General features: G+C 52.7%; 1 protein-coding gene across 20 annotated transcripts in view; it reads right to left on the reverse strand.

Moving 5' to 3' along the window:
- Window positions 1–38: 38 nt before the first annotated feature.
- LOC110319572 (coiled-coil domain-containing protein 183) overlaps window positions 39–10,611 on the reverse strand; it is a 12,932-nt gene continuing 2,359 nt past the window's right edge. For 8 of the 20 annotated variants that reach the window (XM_029535832.1, XM_029535834.1, XM_029535835.1 and 5 more), the window contains exons 5-14: window positions 7,616–7,737; window positions 7,180–7,257; window positions 6,794–6,961; window positions 6,074–6,178; window positions 4,208–4,330; window positions 2,825–2,950; window positions 2,686–2,740; window positions 2,182–2,282; window positions 1,379–1,539; window positions 39–1,205 (exon numbers count right to left, since the gene is read on the reverse strand). In XM_029535832.1, coding sequence (XP_029391692.1) covers window positions 839–1,205; window positions 1,379–1,539; window positions 2,182–2,282; window positions 2,686–2,740; window positions 2,825–2,950; window positions 4,208–4,330; window positions 6,074–6,178; window positions 6,794–6,961; window positions 7,180–7,257; window positions 7,616–7,737 — 1,406 coding nt within the window. In that variant the 3' untranslated portion in view covers window positions 39–838. The other 12 variants (XM_021195053.2, XM_029535833.1, XM_029535841.1 and 9 more) reach the window with 12 other exon arrangements.

Genomic DNA, 10,611 nt, shown 5'->3' on the forward strand with positions numbered 1-10,611 from the left:
GCTTCCCCGTCCTCAGAGTCCCGAGGTTTTTCCTTCCTCTAGTGTAGTTCTGGAAAAATGTTTATTTGTGTACTACAGCCCGGACAGGTTTACTTTTTCTTCTTTTTGGCTCCCTTGAGCTTCGCCTCGATCAGCCGCTGGGCCTGTTTCTTTATCTCCGCCCGCGAAGGGACGTAGCTATGGTCCACATCCGCAAACTGGAAGGTTTCTGAACAGGCAAGAGGAGGAGTGGCTGCCCCCCTCTTTCCAGAGGCCTCCCACCTCTAACGGTTGGCGTTTGCTGCCGTGGGCCATCTCCTGTGTCTGGAGCTCATTTCAGAGATGTATCAAAGACTGGAGACCCCTGCCCAAAGTCACCTAAGGCCAGGTGCCAGACAACTAGGATTTACCAAGATTATTGACACTAGCTGTCCTTATCCTTTCGCCCCACCTTGCCTCCGTGGCAGAAATCCTTCTAAAAGTTTGGTCTGGGCTCCCTTCTGGCCCATCCCACGATATACGCCCCTTTTGTCTCAGAAAAAGAATCCTCTTTCACGTCTATCGATTAAAACCTTTTCCTTCAGCACCCAGTCACGATGTATGCCATCTCTTGTCTTGAGTTCAGACCCTATCTAGCTGTAGCTATTGTCCATCCTTCTCCATCTTCCTGTGGCCGGCATCTAGAGCCTCACCTATCATGTCCTCCTCTCGGTCCTCAAAGGTAATTCTGGTATTATGTTTCTCCTTTAGAGTTGATGACTCCAAGGCGTCCCTCACCTTTGTGTCAATCTGCAGGACAGCACCCATTATCAGCTTGGAGAGCACATGGGCTTTGTGGGGACCTCTCCATGGCCCAGGGTTACCTCCTCATTTCTGGACAACGCTTGCATGCGCTCAGCCAGGTAGATGAGCTTCCCCTCACAGTAGTCCAGCTTGCCGTACACATCCAGAGTGTCAGAGACCGCTGTTTCTCTCTGCAGGTCAGAGGGACAGCCAGTTTTTCCTGTGGTCCCACACAGGGACCCTGCACACAGCATCTCCTCCCCAGGGCTGATACCTGGAAGGTTGGCAAGGTGATGCCGATGAGCCGGATGTAGAGGTTGTCAATACCTGTCTGGATGACCAGCAGCAGCTGCTGGCTCTTGTTCATGTTGTTTTGGGCCTGCTTGAGCCTTGCTTCTTCCTCTTCTAGCATGTTCTTCATCTTCTTCTGGATAGAGCTAAAGCTGTGGAGGGAGGAGGGAGGCACAGCAGTGAGGGGAGGCCCACAGCGGGGCTCATAATTCAGCGTCAAGCAGGTAGGTCCTCAGCTCTTCTGCAGAGGAACAAGTTTATTGGCAGCGGATATGTGCAGCTACTAGCTTGCACCTGTGGAGCCATCCAGTAGCCAGGGACGTACCCAGCAGTGCTGGGAGTCTGGTGGAACTTGAGCACGGCCTCCTCGAGTTCTAGCTTCTTCATCAGGGCCTCTAACTGTGTCCGCCGCTCCTCACAGTCCTCCATCTGTAGCTCCAGGTTCTCCTCTGTATTTTTCTGAGCTAGGAAGCGGCCGGCTATGTCCTAACCAGACCAGGGCAGAGAGAAACAGGTGTGGGCTTGGGAGGCAGTAGGGCTTCCTAGCCCTGGTTTCTCGGGGGTCCCTTGCGGTAGATAGTGCAAATTCTTGGTACTTGGGGCTCAGTCTTGACACTGAGTCCTTGTGGGTGCTGAGGTTTGTGAGGAGCTGGGCAGAATGGGAGCCTGTAGATGTCCTGGTTACATAGCTTTCATGGTAGGCAGAGGGTAAATAACCCCACCTACCATGAAGACACCATGTATCACGTTCAGTCAAGATACTGTGGATGGCGCTCAAGGCCTGACAATGGGAACTCAGGTGGGTCTGTGACAAATGGAGGCCATCAGAAGTAGCTGTTCGCTGTGGCTGTCAAGTTGGGAAGGGGCTAGAGCAGAGGTAAGAGGCCAGGTTCTTAGCATTTGGACTTCCAGACTCTGGTAGGCTCTGTCCTGTACGTGGAACATGGTGGGGACAAGCCAGCCATGCGCTGAGGGTATCGTCTTTTCTGAGCTTCATACCTCAGAAACCAGACTTTTTCCAGGCTTGGGAGCGTCATGTTTGGGGACCTTCATGGGAGGTCTAATTTTTGGGAACGTTTTGCAGAGCATCCCAGGCGCTGGCCTAGCTTAGGTACCGGAGAGACTTACCCAGAGGTGGGAGCACTGCACGGCGGATTTGACCTTCTCTACCAAAGCAGTCACTTTCGTCTGGTACTGTATGTCTGCTACGGAGGCTTCTCTCTTCTTCACTGGGCGGGGCAGGGGAGGAGGGTCTGGTCAGTGTGCAGGAATGGCTACCTGGTGGCTCTGTAGACACTGAGGCTTCAGAGATGTCAGTGAGGATGGTGGGTGCCTTCATGTGACCTGTACCTGTATCTGCCCTCCTCAGCCTGACCCTTCAGAATACTTGGGGACTTTTTCTGAGATCTCACCGGGTGACTGAGCTCGAGTTGTTAGAGATGGCATCTTTGTAGCAACCTTGTGCCAAAGGCTGTCAGCTTCTTCAGGGACAGGCAGGGAGAGGCAGAGGGCTGCTTCCTCACCCTAGTGACCATAGGTTATACGTGGCCTCATGGTGACCTGGCTGGGAGATCTCAGACATTGCTGGCTACTGGAGACTTTGGCTGTACAAGGCAAAGAGCTGAGACTCACCCTTTACGCTTTCCATAGTCATCAGATTGGAGGGGAAATCCAAGTCCCTCCGGCCCTAAGAGGAGAAGGAAGCAGATGAGGAGGAGGAGGAGGAGAGGGTCCTCCCAGCCCTTCCCTGTGGGGCGTCGCCCAGATGTACACGGCGGTACTTCTCGCTGGTCTCCTTGGTGTGAATCTTGTCTATGAGCTTCTTCTGCTGGTTCAGTCGGTTCTCCCGGGCGCGCCGCTCCTCAATGAAGGTTGCCTCCCCCTGCCTCATGTTCCTCTGGAGACACAAGAGAGTCAGTGGGGCTGGTGTCTCACCAAGGATCCTCCCAGGGTCCTAAAGCCAGTGGCCAGTTTTCAGTCTTCATATCACTGGACTGTGGAAGAAAGCTGGCCACTCTTCCTACTGGCTCCCACTGCCCACTTGGGTGTCCCTTTGCCGCTGTGGTGCTGAGACTCCTGGCTGACGCATGTTGTGGCCTTTCTAGCCCAGCTGCTCTATTTCCCTCGGGGCCCCTGCCTTTAGTTATCTCCTGACAGGCTCCACTTAGACTTCATTAAATTAGACTTGACATATTTAAAAGTAATTCATCCCCTTTATTCCCAAATCGGTTATCTCCTACATTCTGCCTTTGCGGCTGAAAGCCACCATCCTTCCTTGCTTGCTTTCGCTCTCTCATACCCACCTGCCATTAAAGCTCGCTGTGGTTACCCCCTTAAAGATTTCCCTGCCCTTTCTGCTTCTGGCCACGCAAGCCAGTATTTCTGCTCTGTCACCTGTAGTTAATGTGTGCCATTATAAAACACAATCTATTTTTGTTTTGTGTTTTGTTTTTGGTGTTTTAAAACAGGGTTTCTCTGTGTAGCTCCTGGCTGTCCTTGAACTCACTCTGTAGACCAGGCTGGCCTTGAACTCAGAGATCTGCCTCCTGAGTACTGGAATTAAAAGCTTGTGCCACCACACCTAGTATAAAACAGGATCTGATCATGTGTCCCCTTATCCACTCTGAGGCTGTAAGCATGAGAACCCTATTGCCTTCACTGACAGGGAAGCTATGTAGATTTCTGTGCATTAACACGGAACAAAGCTGTGGTAACAGCTTTGGCTCTTCTGTCCTTTCTCTTTCTTTACCCCCGACTTTGCTGGTCCTTCAGAGTTCATTCAAGCTTATTTCCTTGGAAAGCCACCCTAGAGACCTCTGAAACGCTGTCTCTGTCTGCCATAGTGACCTAGATACGACGTGGTGGATTACCAGATGAATTACCCACTTCAGGAGGATAGGGCTTGCTGGCCCTCTACTCCTGTCTCCCTAGAGGCAGAATCTTGGTACTGACAAGGTCAATAGATGCCCTCTGTCCTAGCTGCATCTGTCATGGCTCCTATGCTCAAATGTCCCATGAGCGAGCAGATTGGCTGGTAGGACTGACAATGGATTTCTCCAGATAGGAAGTACAGGCATGGGATGTCCAGAGAGGTCCTGAACAAGACACGATCAGGTGAGCCAGTTGTTGCTAGACCCCCAACCCTGGGACTGACCTTGACCTCATCAGTAATCATCATGGCATCTTGGGACATGACTGTCATGTCTGACAGCTCTGAGCAGTAGTTGGCCACCAGGTTCTGGAGCTTGTCTAGTTCTGTGGGGTACTCTGCCAGCACCTATGAGGACAGGCAGAGGCAAAATGGTCATGAAGCTGTGGATTCCTTTCCTACCATCATCCCATACTGCTGGCTTTCCTGGGCCTTTTGGTTCTCTTCCACCCTTCATACTCAGACTATGTGAGCCCTAGGACACGATAGGGGTTACAACTGTGGTCCAGCATCTGGGCAAGGCACAGAGCAAGAGAAAGAAGTGTTCTAGCATGGATAGGCACTGGTGACTCTCACTACTCGGGACAAGAGGATATGATGACTCAAAGACCCACCCTATCGAAGGCCAACTCTAAAATCCAGGAGGGTTTGGTTGGGGGCATATTTGATCTGAAGAGGAAAAGAGGGGCTTGAAAGATGGGCATGGGGGCTGGAGAGATGGCTCAGTGGTTAAGAGCACTGGCTGCTTGCTCTTCCAGAGGTCCTGTGTTCAATTCCCAGCAACCACATGGTGGCTCACAACCATCTGTAATGGGATCCAACGTCCTCTTCTGGTGTGTCTGAAGACAGCTACAGCGTACTCATATAAATAAAACAAATAAATCTTTAAGAAAGAAAGAAAAAGAAAGAGAAAGAGAGAAAGAAAGGTAAGAAAGGTAGGTGGGCATAGAACTAGATAGGGCTCCAAGTGAAGGCCGCCTCTAACCAGCCAGCTCTGTGATCTTGTGGTCACACCTAGCCCTTTAATGGTGATGCTGACTTTGTCAGAGGCTGTTGTTAGGCCGGATGAAGCAGTAAGGTGGCACACTCGCATCAGTGGTCAAGGCAGCCTGGGTATTGATAATACTTTACTTTCAAAACCTATACATGCTGAATCTTTGCCAATTAAAAAAAAGCATGGTTGAACATGGGGATTTGTTTCAAGTGTGTTTGTTCTGGAAAGAAAGGTCTACAAAGGATACCCCAGTGAAGGAGTGTGGGGAGGGCCTCCAGCTGAGCTTCCAGCACTAGGGTTGGGTCAGCGGGACAGACCAGAGCATGATACTGAGATTCTGGCTCAGGGGTGTGACCTCTGCAGGGGAAAGCTGCTGTAACTGCTCACACACCGACCCTTCCTCCCAAGCCAAGCCGTTCATTCCCCTCCCTTTCTTGGGTGAGGGTGAGGGTATTGATTTTTCAGTCTGTCCACCATTGTGCTGTAGGTACCCCTGCTGCCCTGAAGCACGCTCTCCACTACAGATGCTCTGCTCTATGAGTGCCATATTGGGAGTGTGCTCAGCGAGAGTAATGACCGTGGCTCCCTGGGACCTTCATGGGTCAGAGTCTCCTTCCTCCTGGAGTCACAGAAAGCAGGGGAGAGCCAGATCCAAAGTGGGCAGGAGGTTGTGTGCTCAGCATATCTTGGGAAGAGGGAGAGGAGTCTTGCCAGAAGCATGTTATAGGATTTCCCGGGAGGTGGACATGGCCCATCTTGGACCTTCAGCATTCCAAACTAAGCCATATAATATGTGAAAAAAAGAATTCTGTGGTTCTGTGATGTGTGCAATCATTTGTATCTCTTTTTGAAATAGAGTTTCACTGTGTAGCCCAGGCTGGCCTGGAATCTTTCCATCTTAGCCTCTTGAGTGCTAAGATCACATATCTGTGCTACCATGCCCAAGCTTAAGCCCAGATTCTGGGTACAGCTCATAATACACTTGTGTGGAACAACAGAAATGAAGTTCTCAGAGGAACATTTCCGCATCCTTTAGGGCAGCTCCTCGGGCTGCCTGGAGGAGAGTCGCAGGCGGGGCTCTGGCCAAGGGGCTATACCTTCTTGAGGTAATCCAGCAGCACTTTGTACAGCGTGTGGATGTTCTGGCTGGTGGTGATCTTGATCGTGGTCTTTTCAATGTTGTTCTCCAGTTGGCGGATAATCTGGTGGTGGTGGGGTTATGGAATAATTGGAAAAGCTTGGTGACAAGACCCACCTCGTCACAAGTTCTCATCCGTGTGAAACGACTGAACCCTGCCCAGGAGGGTAAAAGGGGTGGCAGGTGGGGACGGGGGCTAGGTTTTCACACAAGGATGCCGGGCTCCCTCAATCCTGCCCCTGCCTTCAGGCCCTGCAGATGAAGTAATTAGTGTACATCTTATCCACCTCCCAGCCACCATGTTGAAAATGGCTTTGATTCCCAATGTCATGTTTACAGCTGCGTGATAAAACATTAACTCAGGTCATCATTTTCCTGCTCCTTGTTAGTAAGTTGTCTGGCCCACCCGCAGGTCTCACCCTTCTGATGTTGCCCCACCCCTCCATTGGAGGGCAGTCCAACAGGCTTACACAGGCGCTCTTCTCGCTGAACACTGTCTAACCAGCGGCCCCGCCCTTAAAACAGAGTCCTTGTCTGAAGGGGCTTTGGATTCCGCAACAGAATCTCCATATCCTCCAACGTAGACTCACGCCTTCGAAGTCTAGCTGGCTGAGTCCCACTCCTCTCGAAAGCTCCCGCGCTCAATTGGAGCCCCGCCCCCCGCCCGGTACCTGGTCACCTGAAGCTGCCGCAGTTCGTCCTTAGTAGCATCCGGTTGGTTCCGTAAGCTGGTCAGCTCCAGTTGCAAGCTCTCCAGCTTCTGTCCGCGTCGCCGAACCAGGTGGATCAGTATGTTGTGTGTATTCACGCGGTCAAAGACGTACTTGCGCAGCTTCTCCCGAGCCACCTGAGTCCGGGAGGGCGCCCGCGCGTGGGTGCGAGAGGGAGCTCTGCGGGGACCCCAGGAAAGTAGCAGGCTGGGGACCCGCTGCTGCCCCACCGGGAAGCAAGAGGTGGGGACGCGCTTTGCCTTCTGCCCGCTCTGTAGCCTTTACAGGGGGCGGGCCTCGGGGACTGGGGCCGCGAGGGGCAAGGGATCCTCTTGGTCCTCCCCTGCCTCGTTACCTCCATAGTACTGCGGCAGTGTGCCAGCCTCATGGACGTATCCTTCCCGCAGGCCTTGGAGATGGTCCATTGATCATGCTGTGGAGCGGCAGCGGCTGAGCTTGGAACCTGGCCCTTGGCACTGATTGCTCAGGCGTATCCCCCAGTGCCTCTTACTCGCTGCTAGCCCAGCAAGGAGACCCTGAGCAGAGTGCGCAGGACCCCTCCAGGGTCATCTCTGCTCTGGTGTGATGGGGTCCGCAAAGGAGGTCAGAGATCTCAAAGACTCTTTGCTGTTGGCGCTAAGCACTCTGTGTGGGTGTTGGGGAACCTGCCCTGGGCACCTGTTACAGAGGAACCACCCCTGCAGGCCTTCTGGTCCAGAGAGGTGGGTAGGGTGTGTGCATAAGCAGCCACCACCTAATCTCAGGGTGCGAAGCGGGTGGGGCTTTTGCACCTTCTTAGCCAAAGCCCAGTCTTGGGCTCCTCGGCGGAGGTTGCTGCGCAGGAGGCCCATTGTAGCTTTGTTCTGTGCTGTCTTCTCCTTCACGCCCTGGATCTGGAGCGCCCGACATTGTTCTGTAGGTGGTGGAGGGAACAAGATTTCCAGACACTAGGGTAAAAGGACTGGCTGAGGATCTCCAAAGCATCCAGAGAGGTCAGTGGAATACTGCACCGCGTTTGTGATCTCTCTCCTCTCGCCCTGTTCTGGCCTTCACAAGCGTTCCTGCTCAAAGTGGTCATCTGCAGGCCTCTCCAGAGATGGCTGCTGGCCAGTAAAGAGGGTGAGGCCAAGACCACCGAAGGAGTGGGTCACCCTTGTCTCTTTCAGAGCTCTTGCAGACAGACAGACCTCTCCTTGACCCCTCCAACTTTGGGCCAGTATTGTGGGATGTGCACAGATCATGTTACCCCTCAGATGGCAGGCCCTTCTGTGACTCTGACCCACTGCTGGGGCCTGGGTGGGGAGTAGGGGGAAAACTGCCTGGTAGCAGAGCAGAGCGGCAGTGCCAGTGTGAGGCTCACCTTGGAGCCGAGTGATGGTCCTTAGCTCCGTTATCTGTGCCTCCACAGCTGCTTCATTGTGTACCTTCATGGTGGCCTAATGGCCCCCCTCAGGGGGTCTGTGTGCCTCTCACCCTTCCTGTGCAGTTGCCTGCTCAGGTTGAGATTGTCTTTGGAATTTCAGCGCATTATGATGGGGACTAAGGTTCTCAATGCCCAGAGAACCCTGAAATTCCATTCTTCTGGGATTCCATTCTTAGGGTCATCTCTGGGTTCTTGCACTAAGGGAAATGAGTCTTGAGATGGCTGCTTCAAGAGCTTTGTTGGACACTAGAGCCCTCTTGACAGTGGTAGTGAATTTGTAATGGCTTACTGCCACACTTACCCGGTACCTCCCCATATCCTTGTTCCCTCCTTGGGCCCTCCAGTCACAAAGCAGCTTGACTGAGCCTCACACATGTAAAGCCAAGTCAGTGCCTGGTAAGACCTTTCCAACCCATACTTGCAGTTCAAAGCCCAGGCACTGGGTGACTTGGCACCCCATCCCAGCTTCTGCCCACCACTGTTCCGTCTCTTTCAAATTTCCCAGACCTGTGCTGGCCTGTCTGGTGCCATCCTGCCTGACTCCTGCATCCCTCAGCCCCCTGGACCTTGGGTCATAAATTATTGGCAGAGGCTAGTTCACACACCTACACTGTACTGTCCCTTAGAGCAGTGTGCCAGGAGCAATCAGTAGCATAGAACACTATATGGTATGGGAGACATATGTGCAGACACCTACTCTGCAGGTGTCTGCATAACTAAGTACTCTTTAGGCATTTATTCTTCAATCTGGGAGTAGAGGGCCGAGTCAGGGTATTGCATGGCCGGCTCTGCTGCTGCATCTCCTTGGCTGTGAGAGGGCCGAGTCAGGGTATTGCATGGCCGGCTCTGCTGCTGCGTCTCCTGGGCTGTGAGAGGGCCGAGTCAGGGTATTGCATGGCTGGCTCTGCCGCTGCATCTCCTGGCTGTGGATGCTTTCAGCTCCTCTGACTTCACGTAGTTGTATCTCTGTGCCTGGGTCTTAATTTCTTCTTACAAGGATACCAGAAAGAAGGGATTAGTCCCCACAGCCTCAGTAGCCCTAATCACGTCATCAAAGGACCCATCTCCAGTAATTAACTTCTGAGGTCCCCAGGGGTTAAGATTTCAGTGTATGGACTTTGGAGGTTATGTAGTCAGACCCAGTGTGTAACACTAGACACATCAGTGCCTATCTTCCTGTGACATGGGTCCCCTACCTTTCAGCCTTTTCTGTCCAGTCTAAACTCCATGTTCATCCCTTGCCTCCCTTCTGAGCTATGCCTCATCCGCAAGAGGACTGGAAGGAGCTGCCATGGCTACACTGCTCACCTTACTCCCTAGTGTTTGGTGACCTGGCTTGGTATCCAGCTGAGGCAGAGTCAGTCATATCCCCTGGTATTGGCTCTTCCTTTTCCCTCAGATACAGTGCCAAATGACTGTCCAGAGCAGGGCTGCCTTCCTGAGTTTCCTTACAGTGGATGTACCACGTGGCTTAGTTGTGGCCAGTAGTGTGTATACTACAGGCCAGTGGTGTGTCTACGGACACGGCAGGCCAGTGGTGTGTATATGGACATGGCAGATTAACTACCCTCCTCTCCCTTTCTTCTTCCTGTTAAATGGGATGGAGCTGGTGGAGCCACCTGGCAGGATGAGCTAGATTGGGAAGTGGGTGCCAGGACAACAGGGAGCAGATTGAAGGAAGCCTGGATCCCTGACCTCAGGGCTGCTCTTAAACCACTGGCAAGGTTTGAAGATGGCTGGCCCTCCAAAGTTCATGCCAGGGTTTAACCCCTGATGTGTTCCAGTTCTAGATAGGTAGGGCCTTTGAGAGATGGTTGGGATTTAAGTTACCAGGGTAGGGCCTCCACGATCAACCCTTGAAGCCTTTATAGGAAGAAACATGTATGCTTCGTTTCTGACCACTGCAGGAAGGCCTGTGATGTTTCTGGACTCCGCCAGAATGATAGCCACCACCAAGTAGCTGTTGGGCCTTGATCCTCCAGAACCATGGGCTAAAATAAATGTTAGCTGTATGGCCACAGAGGTGCATGATTACATCTTCTTCCTTCCTTCCTTCCTTCCTTCCCTCCCTCCCTCCCTCCCTCCCTCCCTCCCTCCCTCCCTCCTTCCTTCCTTATTTATTTATTTGGTTTTTCAAACAAGGTTTCTGTCCGTAGCCCTGGCTGTCCTAGAACTAACTCTGTAGACTAGGCTGGTCTTGAACTCAGATCCTTCTGCCTCTGTCTCCCAAGTGCTGGGATTAACGGTGTGCACCACTATGCCTGGCTGTGGGGAGTTGGTGTGCCAAGCCCAGTGTTCCCTGGCTGCAAGAATCTGAGCCTGCTGAGCCTGTACTGCCTGCCTGCTGAGTCACTGGACTATCAC

Source organism: Mus pahari, chromosome 3, assembly GCF_900095145.1.
Source record: "Mus pahari chromosome 3, PAHARI_EIJ_v1.1, whole genome shotgun sequence".
In the NCBI taxonomy this organism is placed as follows: Eukaryota; Metazoa; Chordata; class Mammalia; order Rodentia; family Muridae; genus Mus; species Mus pahari.